Source organism: Calypte anna, chromosome 5A (assembly GCF_003957555.1).
Source record: "Calypte anna isolate BGI_N300 chromosome 5A, bCalAnn1_v1.p, whole genome shotgun sequence".
Taxonomy (NCBI): domain Eukaryota; kingdom Metazoa; phylum Chordata; class Aves; order Apodiformes; family Trochilidae; genus Calypte; species Calypte anna.
The window spans coordinates 28,343,216-28,365,587 of NC_044251.1; the positions used below are offsets into that span (position 1 = coordinate 28,343,216).

General features: G+C 37.9%; 1 protein-coding gene and 1 long non-coding RNA gene across 5 annotated transcripts in view; one reads left to right on the forward strand and one right to left on the reverse strand.

Moving 5' to 3' along the window:
* Positions 1-10,413, forward strand: part of LOC115598421 — a 34,820-nt gene extending 24,407 nt beyond the window's left edge. For both annotated transcript variants that reach the window (XR_003987636.1, XR_003987637.1), the window contains exons 3-4: positions 4,411-4,482; positions 10,337-10,413. This is a non-coding gene — a long non-coding RNA (uncharacterized LOC115598421). The remainder of the gene's footprint in view (positions 1-4,410; positions 4,483-10,336) is intronic.
* Positions 899-20,789, reverse strand: LOC103527769 (alpha-1-antiproteinase). Of its 3 annotated transcripts, none has more exons than XM_030451704.1 (6): positions 20,287-20,789; positions 12,360-12,427; positions 10,025-10,670; positions 6,530-6,800; positions 3,596-3,743; positions 899-2,453 (listed from the first exon to the last, which is right to left on the reverse strand). In XM_030451704.1, the coding sequence occupies exons 3-6, from the start codon at positions 10,668-10,670 to the stop codon at positions 2,265-2,267; spliced, it is 1,254 nt and encodes a 417-aa protein (XP_030307564.1). In that variant the 5' UTR covers positions 12,360-12,427; positions 20,287-20,789; the 3' UTR covers positions 899-2,264. The 3 variants fall into 3 exon arrangements, with proteins under 3 accessions (XP_030307564.1, XP_030307562.1, XP_030307563.1); XM_030451702.1 differs by having other exon boundaries at positions 12,360-12,450; XM_030451703.1 differs by lacking the exon at positions 20,287-20,789 and adding an exon at positions 13,177-13,191.
* Between the last annotated feature and the right edge of the window lie 1,583 nt (positions 20,790-22,372).

The window sequence follows — 22,372 nt, forward strand, 5'->3', positions numbered from 1 at the left end:
CCTTTTCAGTTAGGCTTTTTGGATTTACATTCGAATACATTGCAATATATTTTTACAGAAAAGCAAGCTGCAAAATCTTGTTATGTCAGAAAGCTGTGACCTAGTGCTACTAGATCAGTATAAATTACAAAGATCTGTATGAATCTGTAGAGAAGTACCCTCTGTCAAATTTTGTTATGGATTCAGTGATTTACACAAAGACAAATGAAAACAAATTGAGAACATGTAGCTTTCGTTTTGGGAAATAAAATTTATTCTTCCTAATTACCTGATTCAAATGCCATGTGAGTTCTTCCTCACTGTGATTTTAATTTGGATGTGTGTTCCTCTGCAAAAACTGATAGCTTCTAAGCACTTTTTTTGTTTTCCTGTCGTAATCTATTTTAAAAAAAAGTATGATCTGGAATTATTTTGTTTATGGAATAACAGGAGCCACCACTCAAAACACATGCCAAGCCTGGTAGGATAACTACTAGAGGGAGCCAAAGAGAGTTTTTTAGGAGAGAGATGATGAGAGACATATATGACACTATACACCTGATAGAGTACAAGCAGCATGCTGTCTGTAGCCTTCAAAGGCTCAAACCTCTCAGCATCAAAGAATTTCCCAACCTTCACAAAACATTCTCCTAACAGAGATAGCTTATTGTATGCCAATCAGGGATTTATTGCTCTGCTCAAAGGCAGAGGGCCTTCTGAGGCTCATTAATGGCATTATCATCCTAACCTAATGTGTATGATCAGTGTATTTATAGCTGTTTCTTGATAACCATCAAAAAAAAAAACCCCAAAACAAAACCAAAAACCTGTTTGAATCATACTTAAATATTAGCTCTGAATTATAGAAATAAAATAGCAAAATTAGCAACTTTTCAATGTCATGTTTATTCATTGTTGTTCTGCCACAATACATTTGTCTGTTTACTTCAAGGCTGTACAAAGTCTGGTGTTAATGCTTAATACCTATTAACAGAGTAACCCATTTTAGTCAATAATTTACCCCTCCTGCAACCAGAGATCAGATATATATCATGAGCATGAGCAGAGAAATAAAATACTGATAGATGTCATGAAAACAGAAGAAAAATAGATAGGAAAGTAAAAAGAAAAAAAAATAAATAAGCGTGTGCTTTATGAATGTAACTTTGAGTACTGTGTATCTTAACAGTGAAAACAGATCTTTATAATATTGTGGCTACACTAACCATGAAGCAGATGAGAAATAGAGTACCAATGTTGTATTACTGGACAGTCTGGGAACAGAAGGGGTTTTCTCAGGAGACACAGAAAGTGTCACTGATGGGGTATAGGTGTCACTGGCAGGGTGCTGGATCCTACAAACAGTGTTGGAATGATGCTGACTACAATGGGTAATTTTCCAGGAACAGATGGTAACAGTGCAGGCACTGGCACCAAGGGGAGTGTTTCCTGCTGCTTGAGGGCTTCTAGGAGTTGGTTTAGGTGCAGAGGTGGGATACAAGAAGTCTTCTGGCTGCTCTGAGCTGTGTATCTGATTCACAAAGGCTGGCTCCAAGGCATTGAACTGCAAACATCTGATCTATCTCATCTTTTCTTACATCCATTTCTTAGACCCTTTAGCATTTGCCCTGGAATGAGTCTGGATTGCAAATTCTCACAGAAACAGTGAGTAGCTCAATATATATCTGCTGGAGAAAACCACAACTTTATGTGACCCTTTTGCAGCAGCTTAACTGGGACAACAGATGAAAGGCAAGGATGTAATACACTCACTGGACAACAATGGTAGTATGCAAGGTAATAAGCATTATGCATGTTAAGATCTATGCTAGATATGGACTTTGTGTTGTTAGGAACATGGGCACAAGTAGTAAAGTGCTGTAACTTGCACCCATTTGTAAGTCAACACAAAAAAAGGTGAGAAGGCAACCATGAGGGAAGTAGTAGACTTACGCAACCCTCTCCACCCACATGCTCCTCATCTTCCCTGCTAGAAGATGTATCTATGCTGTCAGTATCACACAGGCCTATTTTGTCCCAGATATAATGACAATGACAATTCTGCCTGAATGCAACCTTCTTTAAAAAAAAATTAAAAAATTAAAAAAAAAAAAAAAACCAAGGCCCAAACAAACATGCAACTTAAATTGATGAAGAGTCTCATCTACAAAAATCAATGAATAACAGTCAAGAGGTGGAGAGCCCTCTTTAGTCATGCCATACTCATCGGGTCAAACACTTGATTTAACAGTGGTGATCACTGCATACCTAGTATGTACATCAATTTAATCTTTTTTTAGAGGGTTCACAATTTTTCCCATGAAGAGTATAGTTTCCTTCATAGTTATCATCATTAGGAAAGGCCTGTCGAATTTAACGGTAACTGGAACAGACATAGGCACTATTTCCATGCCTGTGGCAGCTGCTGCTTCGGTGCCAGTCTCATCCACCTTTACCACAGCCTTATGAATAGCCTGTGAAGAAACAGACATGTTACAAGGCAAAGAGGTATAAAACTAGTCACTGAACTAAGAACTAGATCTAAAAGTGTCTGAGGAAGTTATCAGTAAGAAACAAGCAACAGATGGACATGTGTGAGTCCTTTGCACAAAGAGAGCCAAATTGGAAGAAAAAAATATATGCAGAATAGCTCATGCCCAGTGTACAAGCATGTCTCTGCTAATGAAAATATTTGCTCTTTTTGTTTTATTTTTCCTTACTCCCAGTCAAGTAGATCTGTGAAAGTAGACTAAGGGTTATCAGAGCAAGGTCACATTTAACTGCCTAATGCAACTTCCTAATGCTGAAGTAACATACAGATTAGCACAATGAACAGCACCCTGAAAATATGTTTCCCATGTTCCTTAATGTCTTGTAAAAAATGGGAGCAGAGGAGAAGGGTCAGAAATGGAGGGCTACAGCAGAGGAACATTTAAATTTTAGCCTGCAAAATCAAGACATTCACAAACTCACAAAATTCAGCAACTTCCACCTGAGGTCATAGGGACAGTTGTTCACATTAAACAATGAAAATCGCACTGATTGTCTGCTTTAAACTCCAGCTTTACTGATGTATGACTTATCTGTAACTTTTGCCTGGGTCTGGCAGTGATGAGACTCACTGCTCATAGGCTTGAAGCCAAATGTTTTAATAGTTTTGTTTTCCTTTCTCCCAGTTTAAAAGCAAGCACTGCTTTTCCTCTCTGCTCCTTAAAATATGTCCAGAGATACATTCTACAGCTCCCTACTTATCCACAGGCAGGCTAAAGAAGGTAGACACAAAGAGAAGCAGCAATGTAACAGTAGTGACTGTGACAGTATGACACAGGAGGGTACCAATGTGTGGAGAGACAATGATTTGGTCATGTCTGTTCTATAACGCTGCCCCACACAGAACAAAAAGGTTTCCTTGACTGAAAAACTACAGACTTGTAAACTTCTCCAACTCAATAGCAATCACAGGACAAGAAACCTGAGTGAACTACTCACTGCCAACCACTGCCTTTTCATTTAAGGTAAAGTTCTTTATAGGAGTTGGCATTATTATTAGTTGTAAAGAAAGTGATGGAAGTATCAGTAACCATGGGAACATAAAACAAAAAGCAGTGTGACTTACCTGGGAAATTCTGTGCTGAGGCTGCCCAGTGATCCCAGACAGATCAGCCTTATCGGTGAATACATCCATGATGCCCATTTTATATAACACATTTTTTAGGTTGTATGTCCCATAAAGAGTGAATTTTGGAAGGTACAAATTTACTGACCTGTCAGGAAAAAAGCACAAGAACATGGTGAAGCTTTTGATCAGATATCACAGTATAACACAGCCTTCTGAGAGACAAACTGAGTTTGCTTTCTTCATAAAGATTTTTCTTGCAGGTTCTCTCTAGCCTACATGGGAGATGCACAGTGACATTGATTTGAGGAGAAGAAAAGAAGGCTCGTAACAATGTTGTAAAGCTGGTTGAATGGTTAGGGACATACATTGCTGGCTCACACTCTGCAAGGAGCCAACACATGAACAGTGAGATTGACCCAGAGATTATTCAGCACAACAGCACATCTGTACCTCCCTAGAAATCTTCATTTGACATTTTCAGAAGTTAGTGGTATCTTGTACATTCTGCTGGAAGCACCACAATTGTGCCCTATAACTGTGGATGCCAAGGATTTGCCTTGTGGAAAAGTTGGGGTTTTTAGGTGTGTGCAACAAAGGAGCAAGACAATCTGTGGTGGTGGTTGCATAGATGACAAAGGAACAACCGAAAGCACTTTGATAGAATCTTGCTACTCAACAAATAGCTCATGTTCTATGTCTAGTCCAATGTCTGATTTACTCTATTTATTTATTTATTTATTTGAAAGTAACTATTTTGCTGCTTTCAGGAGTCAAAGCTCAATATTTCTGACTCATTTCTTCTTCTCTTTCAGCAAGGATCTAACAAGTCTTTTTCATAGGCTAAACCCAACACTGACAGCCAGAAGTAGCATAATGAATCAGAGGTTAGTGATAATGCTGACAGTAGCTACTGTTTACTGATGAAAAACCAGGGCAACTATGAAGGGTTTCAGGGAGATGTGGGACACCTAATGACATTGGCCAAAGAGCAAATTATCCAGTGGACAAATGGGAAGGAAATGGCCCATACCTCCAGTACAGCACAGCATCTAATGTCAAGCCTGGCTGGTACCCAAAAAAGAGGGTGCTAATGGATTTAAAACAATTGCTGATCTCTTGCTTCTGTCTGATTTATGACTGTGCTGATTGCTATCTCTAGTGAGGATGCAACTACCACTGAATTACTTGTCTTGCTATTACATAAAGACACTCATTCACAAGCCCCCACTTGCTTTCAACATGCTAGAAAAGGGAAGATGTAGGTACTCAGCAACAATGTGACCAGGCAGAAAGCACTTTCTAAAAGAGAAAGTGATGTTTTCTCTCCAGTTCAGCCATTTAATAGATCTCAGGTCTCTCTACTGGCAACACTATCCCCTGTTCAGCAGTGAACAGTGATGAAAAATGTTCCTCAGATAGTTCTGCACCCTGTGTTAATGGCAGTTTGCAGATCGAGAAACAGGGACAAAAATAGCTTGCCCACAGTCCCTAAATAATTCTGTATGATACATCAAACCCATTTATTAAGACCTCTCAGAGACTCCAAATAATAGCAAAGGTGATCAGTTGCTTTGAAAACTAGAGAGAAAATGAGGAGTTTGTGTCATTAATTTGCAGGAGAAAACTTCATAATGAAAAAGGGGGAGCTGCATGAATCAAGTTTGACTTTCACAATGATGCCTTTTTATCTCTTTCTTTTATCTCTTTTTATCTTTTACATCTCCTATTCATGGCTTTTAGGTAGATTATTCCTATTTAGGGAGGCAAGAAGAGGATGGGGAGAGGAAATATAATTCCTCTCAATACTGTGTAATATCTCTCACTGATATTAAAGGCAATTTTGTTTCTTTGACAAAAATGATTTATAAGTATCTTGATTCACCATCTTATTTGTCCTATGGTGATTTTAGTGACAAACCCCATAGCTGTTCACAGAAGTTTCAAAACTATGAATGTACACAGAGAATTATGTACTATTTCTGTCTTTTTTTTAATGGAAAAAAATATATCTTCTTCTGGGAAGAATTGACAGTTAATCACTTAAGAGGATGACGCTGGTTTTGTTTTTCTGTATGAGGATATTTTGTTTGAGGAACTGATCATCAAAAACATTTTTTCAAATGTGAATGTGTGAAGGTCTCTGACATGACTCATCTGATTCACAAATGAACACAAGGGCTTGATTCTGTAAACATGTTGTGCCTTTTTTTTACATAGACATTTTGTCCCATCAAAGGCTACTACAACACATGGCACCAAATGGAAGAAGTCTAAAGTTGTTTTTAGAAAGCATATAACCTTTCTGCCTTTTAGTCTCAAAGTTACCTTAAACAAGTGTATCTTATACCAATTTTGCCTTTCTAAGTCTTCAGAGAGCCTGAACATGGTGGCTCTGAAATGTGTCATCTGTCCTTGTCCTTGAACTTTGACCCCACAACTGACAAAAAAAAAAAGCTGTTATTTAGCATTAAATGTGCAATTACTGGTAACTGTAACAGGCACAAAGGAAGCAAGAGACAAGAAAAAAGGCTTAAAGTATGTGGTAAGAATTTACTTGTAAGTAGAAGGCAGAAAATTAAACCAATGAAACTAAACAACAAAAAAAACCCAACAAAAAACCCCTGCAAAATAAATAGAAAAAATTAAAAAACAAATTTCAAGAGAAAACTGAGGGCTCTTGATAGTCCAAGTTGGGAAACACAATGCAGAAACAGCAGAAGTCCTAAAGCTGTGAAGGTTTTCAGTTTGTGCTGTACTAAATGTGAAAACACAGGGACACCAGAGAGCCAGATTACATCTTTGGTTCATGGGAATTCTTCTCTATATTAAAACATAATTAAAATAGTATCCTTTTTCTGTGTCATTGCCCACCAGGTTAAAACTGATGTGTTACCTTGCCTACCATCTGAACAAAGAACTGCAGAATTTTACCTTTTTGAAACTAATGTCCTCCACCTTGACATACGTTCACAAGACAATCTTTTCTCCAGTTTCTTCATTCTTCCTTGGTCAGGCAGAATAAAAAATGCTGAAGCACCTCCTTTGTAATCCATTTGCACCACAGTAGAAGACAACTGCTCATCATAGCCATGATTGAACAGGCCTATTCCAAACATCATCGGGACTTCAACAGCTCTTTTCCCATCCACAAAGAATTTGCTCTTTTTAGTATATTTTGGATCAAAAGGTTTTTCCCATTCAGCTTGAAATATAAAAGACAGAGTTTTAGGTTATTTTGAGGACACGAATCCATAGGATATACCACTGTAGGACACACCACTGTAGGACACATTCTTAGATGACAGAAACAAGTACAACTACATCAGCTTCAAAGACAAACAAGTTTGCAACGAGGACTTGATCTTAGTGAATACTCAGAATAATTCAACAACAGTGCACAGTAGGTTGAGTGTGATGTAAAAAACTCCCTCAAATATTAAACAGGATATCCTTCACCTAGATGAGATATCAAGTGTTCTAGTGTGCACTTTTCCTCCATGACTGCAATTTTAAGGAGCCCATGATCCCTCACATGATGCAGCCTTTTAATGAGAGCCCAGAAGAAGGAAGGTTGTCTCCCTTTCCTTATTCCCACACTACAATAGACTTGTGAAGAGTGGCATGAAAGATTAATTCTCCAGAGAAACTATAGGATTCAGGTTACTTGCGAAGAGATTTATATGCCATTTCAGTTTATGGTGAATAAAGTAATGGACAACTTCATTTTAACCAGACTGCTGGGTTAAAAAAGAAAAGAATAACAAAAACTTTTTGTACGGTCACACTGATGATATTAAATTTCCAAAGGCTCCTTGCTTAGTCATAGTGAAACTGTCTAAACTGAAACTCTGAAAGATTCCTATCCTCAGTGAGAAGGATTTCTAAGCCAAATTCCAGTTACCTACCTCACCCATTTCAGAAGCTGAGTGGATTTTTAAAAAGGGGGAAAACTTGGGGAGGTTTTGTTTAGTTCCAAAATATGTTTTTTCTAATTCAGTTTCCAGAAGCAGAGCCACAATGCTAAGTAAACATATGCCATCAAGAAAACCATGAAACAAGATGCTAACACTTTTGAATTTTGATTTCTATTTCAACAATGATTTCTAGGCAGCTTGGTACAAATGAAATAATCATAATTTGCTATTTCCCCCATCTGTGAAATAGACGGCACTTATTTAGTATTGGGAAAGAGGAAAAGCAGACTTAGTGCAAGTCTTGGACTCTGAACATATAAATTGACAATTGCCAATACTATGACAATGGGAAACCTTGCTACTTTTAGGCTTCTTTGGTAAGAGTGACTTCTTCTATCATCAGATTTATGACAGACAGGACTTTTGCTTTGATATGCTTAAGGAAAAAAAGAGAAAAGAAGAATGAATCACAGAAACATAAGTGACACAAGTCCTGAAACTCTCAAACAACCTTTATCTACTGCTCAGCTGAGGGAAAACACCCAGTAATTTCAGAAAGAAAGAGCTTTGCTTGATTAAAAACTGAGTAGGACTTTAGTTAGGATTTAGCACACAGCTTAGACAGAACTTATATTCAGTCCTTTCCTCCTATTTCAGAGGAACTCATTACTGTGCTCTTCTCTCTCATAGAAAACTGCCTTTGAGGGATGGCACCTTTCTCAAAAGTTTCTCAATGTTCTAGTGGAAGAATGAACCAGGATGGATGATACTGTGTGGTGATCAGCTGGGCTAGGGCATGGTAAGAGACTGGTGTACTGCAGCTGAAGAGCATACCTGCTCTGGTACCTGAGCTTTAGGGATCCTCACAAGATAAATCCCAGCATTAATCTAATCTTGATTTCAAAATAAAAATCCTTATTACTGCTATTAATGCTCTTCCTTAATCTTTTTTCGTCAAAATGGAAGAGCTAAAACTGGATTTCCACCATCTTTGTAGGAGCTAGCAAATCTTTTCAGTAATAAGAACAAACATCTAATTTTAAACAAAATATATTTTTAGAAGATTATTATTCATTATTTAGGATATTATTGTTAGAATGTAAAAGTTACCTGTAATACAAATTTATCTTTAATACAATGTTTCTCAAGCTTTTCTCCTCATTGTGCTATTAAATCTATTGCTCTTTCTTCAACCACTCAGCAAAGGGAAAGTCCCAGCTTTTTTGCCTGTTATGAAAGGTGTGCTTGATGTCAAATAAAAGCCTATCTTGGAAATATTACATGAGACAAACAAATATGTGTTGAAGAGATTTGAAGTCAGTCATTTCAGTCATGTCAGTATTTCAAACAGCTGCATTCAACTGTGGCCAAATCCACAGAGATTAGCACAAGGAGCAGAAAAACAGATGAAAAGCAACACAAAACAAAAGCATAGCATTTCCCTTTCAGGGGAAGCATCATACTGGGGAGTAAAGTGGAAGCATCCAGATTAATATTTTTAAAAGGATATAATTTATTTTAAAAAAGTAGCATTTCTAATATGTCTCCTTTCTTTCAATTAAAAAGCTTAATGATACTGTTATCAAATAATCTACAATAATTTTTCTGAATATAGTGTCTCAGAATACAATAAAATGAGAAAGAGAGAGAAATTTTGAAAGAAGATGCAGTATCTGTTATTAGACCACTGACTGAGCCTTACAGCCTTGCTCCTCTTCTCATTAGATCAACAGTCTGAAAAGTTCTGGGAAGATCTGAAGACTATTTAAGCAAACTGCACAAGAATATTAAGATAAACAAGCTTATTGTCATTAGGCTTGTGTTTCATACTGATGGGTTCATCTCTTCACTGGAAAAATACTAGAATCTGCAAATTGAAAAAAAAAAAGGTTGAAAACCTATGCCTCTAGATACATCAGTCCTACAGCTATGCTACCAGTAAAGGGATAGTTAGTGAAAAAAAAGAGAACATGAAACTATAGCTACTGTTACCTGTTTAATGTGGATACATGGACATAGCAACAGAAAAACTATTGAGTAAATATATTCTCTTTTAGGTAAGATGCTAAGTTTTACTTTTACAGTGTTCTTTTAATTTAACTCAGAACTTGCTAAACAAAAACCCAAACCAACGGAAGTGAATTTCAAATTAATTCCTAGCCAACAAAGCATTTAGGAAAGTGCTTAAATAGCACCAGATTATATAGGACTAGATGCTTTACTGAATAGAGATGCCTTCTTCAAAGTATGTTGCACTTAGTCTTCAGTCAGAAAGACATGTATATATTAAATCATAAAGGAAAAATTGCCAAAATGTGCTAGGGACTATCAGTGCAAAGCAGAACATAATTTCCAATAGCTTTTGATAATTGAGTCTAAGTGAGGATCAAAAGGAAAATAAGATCAAGATATGAGTTCATCTGCAAAACTAAATTGCAAATAAAGGTGATGAAGTCCAAGACTGGCCTGAGGAAATAATGTATGAAGTAGGAAGATACATTATATATCTTACCGTTAAGATAAATATAGCTAATAAGGAGAATTTCAGTGAGTGGATCAAGGTTATTTATGAGGTCCTTGATTTTTCCATTGGTTCTTTCTGCTACATATTCATTGATCCTTATTTGGGCTTGATCGGCCCTCTTGAAGTTCATAGGATAAGCTTCTCCTTCATAGAAGTTTCTGAGATCATTTAAAAATTTGTCTTGTGGCTTCAGTCGGTCAAGCACAAAGAGGACATTTCCCATATTCAGCTGTAAGCCTTCGTTCTTTCTGTTTACCATTTCCATGAGTTGACGATAGCCTTCATGTATCTCTTTTTCAGAAATATCACGTGGATTGAAGCTAAGGACCTTCAGAATCTGTGTCAGAGTGTCTGATCTGGCACCCAGAGTCAGCATTGCAAAGGCAGTAGAGATGCTCAAAGGAGAGAAGAAAATATTCCCACTGTTTTCACGAGAGGAAATCTCTTTGTAGAAACAACATGCAAACCGACAAACATTCTTCCCTACAGTCTGCTGCAGCGTATTTTGGTTTTCTTGGTCTCTTTGATTTTGGGTTCTTACACCTTGGTGATAAGGTTCACAGCAGTAACTGTTGGAGAGAATCCCAACAATTAAAAGACACAAGAAAAAAAACATCTTCATGGTTTTATACATCTGTAAAAGAAGAAAAGAAAAAAGACATTTGGTTTACACATCTCTTTAACTTGTGCTTAGAAATAAGTCAATTCCTTCACTGTACAGAGTTGACTTGTTACCTCTGATTCCAAGCCAGTTGGATTCAGGGGTACCAGTTTCTATTTCAAGGAAGCAAACATCTGAAAATTACTCAATCTACTGAAGCAGTTATGAAAGAATAAAAATTAATGTCAAAAAGGGATGAAGTAATACCAAAGACGCCCTCATTAAGGTTAGGCTACAATTCCTTTGAAATTGTTTTTTTTTCCAGCATTCTGTTCTTAATGTGGCTGTAGGTGATCAAATGCTGTAAGTCAAAAGTACAGATCCATAGAGCAACAAACAAGGGAGCCGGTGTGTGCCAGTCAGTTAAATTTAGCAAAATGAAAAATCAGAGCAGAAGAAAGGCATAAAAAATGTAAGGTAAAAATAAAGATAAGTATTATGGTAACACCCAAATAATATTTGGAAAAATAAAGGTATTACATATTTTTTGATGGGCCCTGTGTAAACATATAGCCAGGCAGGAAAAAAAATTTAATGACTGAAACAAATCACCTATAAATAACAATAATTAAGAAAATACTAGGGAAAACTCCAGAACAATCATGGTGTTTATCATCAGAAAGGTAGAGAAAGTTAATTTCTTCAGAGGAGGTTGCAGTGGTAAAATGGGAAGATGACCAAGTGAATTCTGAAGGAACAAAGATACTAAAAAATACTAATAGAACAGGAAAGCCTTTTTCAAAGCAGCATAAAAGCTATCCATTCCACATCTGTGGCAGTGCTTTTGACTCTTGGAATTAATAAGAACTGTATCACATTTGGTACAACAACTTTTGTCAATGGAAAGAAGTAAGTAAAGATGCAGAACATCTGGAAAACCAGAACATCCTTCACTATACCCACAGAATCTGTTATACAATGAAGTACTTTCTAGAGGAAAATATAAGGTTTTTCAAAGGGGAAAAATATCATAGGTTTCTGATTTCCAGTGAGAAATGGTATTCATACTTTCATGCCTTATCAGTTCCCACCATCACCCTGTGTTCTACAATTTTCAGTGTCTTGTTCTCCAAAACTACAGTGAACTCAGAATGCTGATGCCTGCTTTAATAATTCATTATATAAATATTCCTTAATTCATACTCATGGAATATCATGGTAATAACAATATTCTTTTCACTAGGAAGGGCCTGAGCCCCCCGACAAACAACTTTCAGACAGTTCACTTTCATATCAAGAATACATTTAAACTTGAGCTCTTCCATTTGTTTGTGACTTGCTGCATCATTACTCTTACTCTAATACTTTTAGCCTATACCTCTATCAACAGTTCCTTTCTTTCCCAAACTCTCTAGAAGCTTTAGAGTCTAATCCCTAGACTATTCAATTTCATTCCATGCTCTACATTTGTTATTATCATCCAATTATTTCATTTAACTCTCTAAAATTTTAGATAGTTTTCTTAAAGAGTTATGCTATACAAACATGCCTATCTTGCTTATGTCTTTATTTAAAAAAACAAAACCATAATAAAACAATACAAAAATTTTTAAATTGCAACTTGAATACGAACAAGGTAGTTTCTCTATTAATTATTTAGAAACTATTATCCTCCATTTACATTTGACTGTTTTTCCATGAAAAAAAAAAAGCATTACTTACAGTAGAGTCAAAAGAGTCCAGTTGTATTCACCAGGTCTGCACAGGTCCTTGCTCACTTGTTTGTGCTGCTGAACGCAAAGCAGAGTATCCTCTAGTAAAGGTTAAGATCATCTAAGGGCTGTGACTCACACATTATAATTTTAGAGATTAGGTAGTGCAAACAATGTTGAAACTAGTTTTACTGGACACCTAACTTTGCTGAATATATATTTCACACGTGACTTTTTATTATTCATGACTATCTGATTGCCCTGGTTATATCCAAACCAAATTTCCTGAAACTGAACCTACTGCTTCTTCATATAAAACACACATATTTCAGTTGTTCAAATCTTCTGTTTTATGAACAAGAGAGACCTCAGAAGTAGTAACTACAGAGAGATGTCTTGAAGACAATTTGAGTGACTGTGGCATTGCTGTCAACCAAGGCAGGGGCACAAGGCTTGATGCACTGGGACAATCTGAATTTTTGTGACCAAACCTGCTTGTCTCCTGCATATCCATGCCTGGGCTTGATTTTCTCCAGGTGAACCCAGTGATGATTCTAATGGGTGCAGATCTTAAAACACTGTTTTGCTACATTAGCAAACTCTGCCTTAAACATGCCTGACTATCCACTCCTACATGGGGAATCCACTGGCAGCAAGAGCTCTGATAGTGACTCCCAGGCCACTCCAGAGGCCTGTGCCCTGACACAGGAATGCAGCTGGTATGCCATTGCACCCAGGTGATCCCAGTTACAGGGATGGCCTGGGGACAGGGGGCGGAAGCCTGAGAACGTGGGTGTTAAATAGAACAAATCTTTAGACCAGCTTACTATCTTGTGATCTGGGATGTGAGGAGCAGGCCCCTCTGATCCTCTGCCAAGCTCAGCTGGGTCAGATCAGACAGCCTGGTATCCTGCCCTCAGCTCTGCTCACAACAACAAATCTCTGTGATTGCCTGGGGGAAACTGGTGGGCACAGAACAATGGGAGCATTGAAGAAAGGAACTCTGGAGACCATGCAGTCCATCCCCTTGCTCGAAACAGGGTCAGCTACAGTGAGTTGCTCTTGACAGTAACCAGTTGAGTTTTGACTTCTTCCAAAGATGGAGACTCCACAGTCACTCTGGGCAACCTGTTTCAGTATTTAACAGCACTGACTCTAAACCAGGTTTTCTCTACACTTAAGTGGAATTTCTTTTATATTAATTTGTGCCCATTGCACCTTGTCCTATCAATAGATGCCAGTGAGGAAAGGCAGTCTCTTTACTCCTCTCATCAAAAAATCAGGTATTTATATAAACTGGTAAGATGTCCACAGGCCTTTTCATCTCTGAGCGAAACAGTTCCAGCTCTGTCATCCTCTCCTTGTTAGATGCTGCAATCTCTCAATCACTTTTGAGGCACTTAAATGGAGTCACCACTCAAGTAAACCCATGTCTTTCTTGCACTGTGGAGCCCAGCACTGGATGCAGCACTCCAGATATATACACCAGGGATAAGTAGAGAGGAAGGATCACTCATCTTGACCTGCTGGTGATGCTCTTCTTCATGCAGCTCAAGATGATGTTGGCTGTGTTTCCTGCAAGAGTTTTTTGCAGCCTCATAGTCAACTTGGTGTACACCAGGAGCCCCAGACCACCAGCACAGCATCTCATGTATCCAATTCTAAAGCTAGGATAATATTTTCTCTCATTTTCCCTTCAAAATGCAAGCATTTTCAGTGAGGAACCAACCTCTATACAGAAAACAGAAGAAGTGTTGGTCTCCGTGCTGTTTCTGAGTACAACCAAAATACTAACCACAACAATAAATCGGCCACATTTTTAGGAGGCAAAGATACAATCAGTGAAAGTTGTTGCTGATTACAGCCTACCAAGCAACACAACAGATTGAAAAAAAAACCCTCTTCAACAAGTTCCTTATAAACTAAAGCTTGATAAATAGAAGGCTTTGAGGCCGTATCCTGGACTCACACATTACACATTCTTCACACATAGCACTCATCTGAAAGAGTGCTCGAGATACCATTTTCACTGCTGCTTATATAAATAAAAGCTGAGGATCTCACTGAGAGATAACTTTAATGATGGGCTGTAGTTTTCATGGTGTATAAAAACTGATTTCTGATGAAGGAAGGAAGGAAGCCCAATTAAATACAGACGCCATGCTAATGACAAGGTGATGGATGGATGACTAAGCTAGATCTGAACACGCCTAGACCACACCTCAGGACACTTGCAGGAGAAAGCCAGCTACTGAACATGGAAAATCCTGCCCTGAAATTGAAAAGAAAGCAGAGTAAATCAATATAGGATAAATCTATACAAATAATGTGAGTCTCTGGACACTAGTATTAAAGCAGCTCCATTCTTTTTTTCATATCTTTGTAGTGTTGAGCTGTGAGAAGAAGGAAAGTGAAGGAAAAGTTCCTGATCCAACTGCATAATTTCTGTATTCAGTGAAAAACCTTCAACAACTGTAAATAGTCATTTGTGTCGTAACTAAGTAGAATACTGTTTTACAAATGATTGGCCCATTTTTTTTTTCAATTTTGAAGATTGAGATATTCCAGATTAACATTGGGTACATAGATAGTGAACAAGAAATTCCCTCACCTCCACTAGAAACTTTTCAGAAGTTCCCACAGCTCTCAGTGCAACCAGCACTGAGCTGTTCATATGTGCTTAAGTCACAGCTGGCAAAATTTAGTATAAATACACCTGCTTTGAGCAAAGAGTTTGAGAGAGGTTTGTTAATGCAAGGTTCCTTTCTTTCCTATGTCCAGTAACTAATGGTGGTGTAAGTTGGGAATTCTATTGCACAAACAAGGCCCCGGAGCCTCTCCTTAGCCTGTGCAAAACCACAGATACCAGGTGTGTATATACCTTCAAAGAGATAGAAGAATCTCTTAATTTGTTGTCCTATTGAAACTAAAGCACTTCCTCATAACCATAATTAAAAAGGGAGGCAACAGGGACTGGAAAACAAATTTATATTAAGTTGTTCTTTTCTGGTGCTTGCAGTACTTTCTCCTGAATACAGAACAGGGAGCCTATAGAGCCTGTGCATCCTGTAAGGTGTGATCTATATTACTTAAGACATCTATTTCCCTGCAATAACAAAAAGTTAGACTTTTATAAATGGCTCAGATCTTGAAGAATTTCTCAAAAATTATTGCTCTGCAGGTAGAACACTGTTAGAGATGACCTACAGAGACAGAAAACACTCCAAGGCATCTCTGTTTAATTATGGGACTTTTCACAATTCCTTTAGTCCCAGAATTCCATACCAGTAAATCCAGTACATTACACAACAAACAGGTTGAAGAATTCACAAAACTATCAATGATTGGGATAGCTTTCAGTGGACTGTCATCTTCAGAAATCATACAGCTATATGGTTTCTGGTCCCAAAACTATCTGAAGCATTTCTCCACCCAAGAGTATCAGCCTTACAGCACCATTTGGGCTAGTCTTGTGCTTGAGTCCAATAGAAGAGATTTGCCTGTATTAAGATCCCTTTAAATAAATCAAAGGGAAATGAAACTCAAATTAATAACAAACACCACCCTTCACAAGGCTAAAAAGGCTTCCCTTAGTATTTCATTTTATTTCCAGAGATCTTCCTCAATCTCTCATTTCCTTCTTTCACCTCCCCTCTCTCATCACTCAGTGGGACAGACAGCATCCCACATGTTTTATGACCTCAGGAACCTGGTCAGTGATTCCCTTAACTTCAAATATCCTTCTCCTCTGGAGCCCCCAGATTCAAAGTCACATTTTGCCTACATTCACTTTCCAAGGACCTATGCTAGTTACAAGCTAATAAAAACACTTCAACATACCCTAGATACACCTAGTGACACCTCACCTATGACTTGAAATGCAGGGCTATATGTAAAGACATGTAACCCTCTTGTAAAACTACTACACCTTTTTTTTTAATTAGGTCAGTATTCTCAAAGCCAGCAGTGTTTTGTCAGAAGTGGGGATACCATTCAGGAAAAGGGCAGGAATGGCTGTGGCTTGACAAATTTCTCGCCCTGTCCAGCTCCCTGCCTCTTGTTCTCTGGGGAGGAGGCAGGTAAATATCCCACTCAGCTTCTCCTGAGATCTCCTCTTCTGCAGAATATTCAACAGAGCCATACAGTCTCTGAATCCTTTCTCCCTTTTTGACTGTTTTTGCTTTCCTAGCCAGAAGAGTGCCAGGAAAGGAGACAGGAACAGTAACAAAAGGAACACAATATTATAAGGCAGGCCTTCTCTATACAGTACCTCTCCTATTGAGTCAGAGAACAAATCTGACTTCATCACACACAGTGCTCCCTGAAATTCAGTGCCCTTCCAACCCTCTCTTCTCACATGCCTTTAAATCTCTCACCCATTACCACACACTCTTCAAGTACCACCACCATTCCAGTTACCACCTCCTCAAATGATTCACTGTCAGGTCCACTGACACTTTTTGCCCCCAAGTCCAGCACCTCCTTTAGCCTCAAGGTTATACCAACAGGAGAGGGAAAGGTGAGGACAAGAAGTAGGTAGCAGTTTGCCTCAAGTAGGCTGAGAAACCATTATACTGTAGGACTGATATTGGCTTACAGCTCACAGCATCTCCTGAAAGCCAGGGAATTGTTTCTCCCATGAAATTATCTGCCTTCCTCCTCAGCATGTCCTTCAGAATCACTGTCCCACACTTTATATCTTTTTTCAATTTTAACAGCTTGCCCTTAAAAATTTTCTTTGATCTGTCTTCACTGAAATTTTACCATTTTGAATTTTGTTTCTGCTGAGAAAATCTGCATAATATTGTCTTTCTCTTAATTTCAACAATTTCATTGTCCCAAAACATTAACACCTTGATAGCAGACACCAAAGACTGTCAGTCCTTACCACCAATTGCCATTTCACATAAATGAGGAGGCAAAAATGCTACAGAGAATAAAGTCCTCCTATATTTAAAATTAGATTCAGAGCTCACCAAAAAGAGAAAAACCTCAATATTAAATTAATAAACTGTACATAGACAAGCATCCCGAGAATATTTTAATTCCTTTTTCTTACTTCCTCTCTGTAGGTTTGACTTCCCTTCTGAGAGGCTTTCTCAAAAGAAGCCTAATTAAGGATTTTGTGTCCTGCACTAATAGCCATACTTGCAGCAGTCCCAAACTCTAGTACCCTTCCATGACTCTAGGAAAAGAATCTTTAGTCAGACACCAGGCACTAATACAGTTTTAATCAAAAAAGTTGTGCAACCAGTTGCTTTTAACCAGCTCTTTCATGCAGAGTAGACCAAGTGGGAAGTAAACAAATCCAGCAGGAATAGCTCATGTGATGCCTCCTTTGGCAATCAGGCCAAGGTGATGCAGATGTTAAAGTAAAAATGAAAATAATAACAATAATAATAAAATTGTAGCACAAATATAACTGATTACACTACTTTTTTTTTTCCAAATTTACAATTGACAAATTTTAGAATTTACAAACCACAGCAATTGTATAGCATAGTAAAGTCCTTGTCCTTTTTGACCGGTAATTCTAAGGAATTTTCCATAGGAACGGTAGAGAATATTTCACAAGGATATGAAGTAATGATAACTACAAAATGGAGGTTATTGCTTGTTGTAAACTGGACCCTGGTGCACAGACCCATGTGATGACTAAAACTCTGAAACTTGCAACTAGACAAAAACTTTGGCAAGTGATAATCAAACAAGTGAAATTGAATGTTTGCAGCAACAAGCTGATGCACACTGAGGAAAGGTGTGATTTAGAGGTATGGATACATAAATGGAGAGAAAAAAAGTGTACTCCTTCCTGTATGAGGGGTTTTTAAAAATACATGACACCCTTGCCCTCTGGTCTCAGGATAATGAGCTCACTGAAAAGGGAAATGAGACATAACAGGTGAGAAAAACCTCGAGCATGTGTCCTTGAGCAAAGCACACCCTGGAATGCAAATTAGATCAGAGAGGTGACCTCTCAAGGGGACATACTTTGGACTTAAATGAACACACTTCTTATTGGGGCACACTTCATACTTCAGCAAGAAGCAATTTCTTCCCTTCTGGAAAGTTGCAGGTGAAGATTTATTCATACTGGTTGGAAAAATAATATGTACTTTTCCCAAATGATTATTTTCACTAGCCTTAGGGTGAAATATTACAGCTGCACAAGTGGTTGTTCTACTGGTCCATTGCACCAAGCCATTGATCAGCAGATATGCTGTTTCCAGCTATGTAAACTGCTTTTGCAACTATTTGCAGATGTATTCAGAGGGCTAAACTCTCAACTTGGACAGACTAAAAAGTTATATTATGATCTGGACTTTGCACTGTTTAGCAACAAGCAAAAAAATAAGTAAAATGAGATTGGTCAAGTGCAGATACTGAATTTAACAAAACCCCAAAATATTAATGCCTTTAATGTCTTTAAGCTACACTCGAGGGAACTGTAGGTCTGCACAACTCTAAAGAAATGAAATTGTTTATTTGGAATGCTGGATGCATCTGTCACTTCATGATCACAATGAAAATCAAGCTTATAAAAGAAATTAATGATCACGATGAGCACATATTCTATGATCTATGGAGAGCATGATTCAAGGACAGACATATACACAGAGGCTTAAACAGCACCTCAGAGCTCTGAAATAAAGACAAACAAAGGACATAAGAGTTGCTGTTATTCCTGAAAGGGTTTCCATTAGGCAATCTTGACAACTGCCCAAAGAAAATGATGTCTAGGACAATAAACAATGGGAACCAATAGTAATGATATTGGAAGAGACAGCTACACATGTAGAAGGCAAAAGACCTCAAAGATGTACTGACCTTGGTTGGTCATGATAACTAGTAAACTGGCTCTGGGTGACTGGAATTGTTTGCAACATCATTGCATGGCTAATAAGCCTGAAAATGTCAAAATGTCAAAAATGATACCTATAATGGTTTAGCTCAGTAGACACAGAAAATGGGGGGTGTATCACTGAAAAAGCAGTGTGAGCTACAGCTGTGGCACTAAATGGAAATAGAATTGCCTTCATCATAGTTACCATGTAACATATGCTAGGTGTTGTATGTTCCAAAGGATTCAACTTGATTGTTCTACAAATGCACTTTCTTTTTTTCTTTCTGTCTTTCTTCCGAGCAGTCTATGAAAATCTCAAAAGCTACCTATGCTTATAAGCCTATTTGGAAGCAGAGAGATCATGATTGCATTAATATCAGGCATGGGAAGACTGGTTATCTTCAGATGTTGTCTAAAGACATGATGGCAAATTAGTGGCACAGCACAGCTTCTGTGCTTCCCACTTCACTGATGGAAGGAGGGTTCAGTATCCTTATTTGAAGCATAGTGATTGCTTTACAGGCAGCATGCTCCTTTTCAGATCCTCCATTCATGGACACCACCTCCTCATGCTGGGAACCTTTGCTATGTCCTCTGGGTGGCATGTGCCTGAGCAGCCCAAAAAGTGATCTCTGATGGAGTGGCATTTGGGACAAACCCTATCTCCACAGAAATTGCTAACACATATGAATACCAGAAATATGAATTTGCTAAGAAAAATTCCAAAGGAAAAATTAACTGGGAGAGAGACATATATTCTAGAGAAAGACAACAAGCAAACAAACAGATCAAAAAATGAAGTAACTTTTTTTTTCTCAGGCCATAACAAGACCAAAACCTCATGCAGACAAGAAGGGACCAGGTAGGTCCCTTCTACCTCTTCAGTCAGTGTAAAAGCTAATCATTGAACAATGTATATATATCTATGTATGTATGTATTTTAAAAGTTGCTTAATAATGGGCTGTGGCATGAAAGGAAAGAAAAAAAGCAACAGTTGCTCAAGAGCTGTTAAGTGAAGTGACACTTTGCAATAGATACTAAAACAGGAAGAACTTTGGCAAATACAGGACAGAAAAATAAGAAGGAACTCACATTCTGGACTTGTCCAATGGTGTCTGCTACATCCAGGAGAGGGCTTCATCCAATCAAGCTAATGGCAACAGGAATCTCCCTCCCCAGTATCAACAGGATCTGAATCAGGTCCCTGCTGCATCACCCACTGCAGTCCATTGGGTTTCTGACCATCTGCAGACCAACTGCAGGCTCAAAGTGGTTCACACAATGGTAAAATGAAATTGAGACTTTACATTTTGCCTCAGTGGTTTACAGCCTGGTGCAATCTCAAGACATTACTTCTGAACTCCGTCAAGATTGCAGCAACATACTTTTGTTGCTGAAAGACAAAAGACAGGGCCTAATCCAAACCCAGCTGAAGTCAGCAGAGAAAATGCCAACTTTTGCTGCTTTTTCAAGGCTTTTCAGAGGAATCAAGTTTCAGCTTCTTGGAGTTTCCTTTGTATATATTAAGCTTTGTTTAAAATTTTGCCCACTGCAGTGGTTTCCTGAGCCCATTGGAATTAGAAAAAGATACTGCAAGATAAGCAAGGCTGAGAGTTTGTAGGCACTGGATACTCTCTGATTAGTGCCTGTATTTATGCTCAAATCCTGCAGTAAAAATACACTAGTTTACTTCTTTTTCATGTAGGAGCAGGTTACCTTTCATTTACTGCAGCGTAACAGTGGGCACTCAAGCAAATATACATTGAACAGTGTCCAAAGAGGAGGCTGTCATATTCCAGTTCATACAATACAAAAGAGAAAAACAGCAGAGAGCAGCTCCTGCTTCTGTTATGAGATCAGTTCCAGGATTACTGGCTTAGTTTTTACTGGCTTCTTGAGAAAATGGGCTGTACATGACACATAAAAAGGTATGGCAGTGCTATTTTCCACATCAAGTCACGATTAATTTATCCTTCTAAATAACTCTGAGCAGTAAAAGACACATTTTATTCTTCACTCCTGCCAGTTTTAAGGTACTTATCCAATGGGTTTGGAAGCCTAATGGGATTCCCTTCATTGCTGTTCTAAAAATACCATTCCAATTTTTGCACTTTTCTAAATGAAATCCTGTGCTTGCCAAAGTACACTTTGCCAGATAAAGCAACCATTGTCAACAGTCTCTGTAGTTTGGCTCAACATGATAAATGTTGATGGGAAGGCATAAGGTAATATTTTCAGAAATGCCATAATGTTTCCAGAGACTGTGTCCCATTTTCAAAAGTGAATGAAGTTCTTCTGAAGAGTCAGATTTTCAAAATAATTTAGCATACAAATTTTTTATCAGCATATACGCAGGCTTGCAACCAATTTGAGTGCTTTAGAAGCAGAGGGCAGGTATTTTAATGTGGATTAATGTCAAAGATTCATTCTTCTAGAGCTACAGTTCCAATGTTTTAAAGAATTGGATTCTCAAATGTTAAAATATTTTCATTTAGATTTTACTGTATCTTTCAGAAGTAAAGAAGAGAAAAGAAATAAAAGGAGAAAGGAAAGTTTCTTTCCAGTAATTAGACACTCACAAACCATAGGGTTAGTAATTAAGCCATGGGTACAGATATTTCAGCACAAACTATAGGTATGGATTTGATTTGATTTCTTTTACTTGCAGCTTTCTTTTAATTTCAGCTTTCCCACCTGATGAATCAAACTGCACTGGGCAAGAGATATAAACACATTTCAAATGAAAACTAAGTGGAACCACTGGAAAGGGGAGTGGCAGCAAGTTAGAGTGAATAACAGAAAAATTAATACAAAACAAGTGGCTTCTGATAATGATGTTAACTACACTTCACTGAGTCAGTTTTATATCTACACAAAATAAAGAAGATACACATAAATTGAAAGAAAACTCCCTGGTTTAGAGGCAGAAATCACTCCAAACCTCTCATTAGTGAATGAAGCATTTCAACTATTTTATTTGCCTTCCTGCAATAACTGAATAAATCAATGTCTCTAACTTTGTAGAAAAACAGTTCAGTAAAATGTCAACATAACACACTGGCTAAAAATCTCTTCCCAAACTACCCTTGGTGGACATTTCACCCCACAAAGAGGTTTCACAGTAACAAGTACATTACACTCTACACAAGTAAAAATACTAACGAAACTGAGCACTGGG

Excerpts from the sequence above, each read along its gene's own strand:
- LOC103527769 (XM_030451704.1), bottom strand. The coding sequence starts at position 10,670 with ATGTATAAAACCATGAAGATGTTTTTTTTCTTGTGTCTTTTAATTGTT. Across the intron at positions 3,744-6,529 it reads AGGACATTAGTTTCAAAAAG|GTCAGTAAATTTGTACCTTC; the intron begins GTAAAATTCTGC and ends TTTTCCTGACAG. Across the intron at positions 2,454-3,595 it reads CTCAGCACAGAATTTCCCAG|GCTATTCATAAGGCTGTGGT; the intron begins GTAAGTCACACT and ends GTTTCTTCACAG.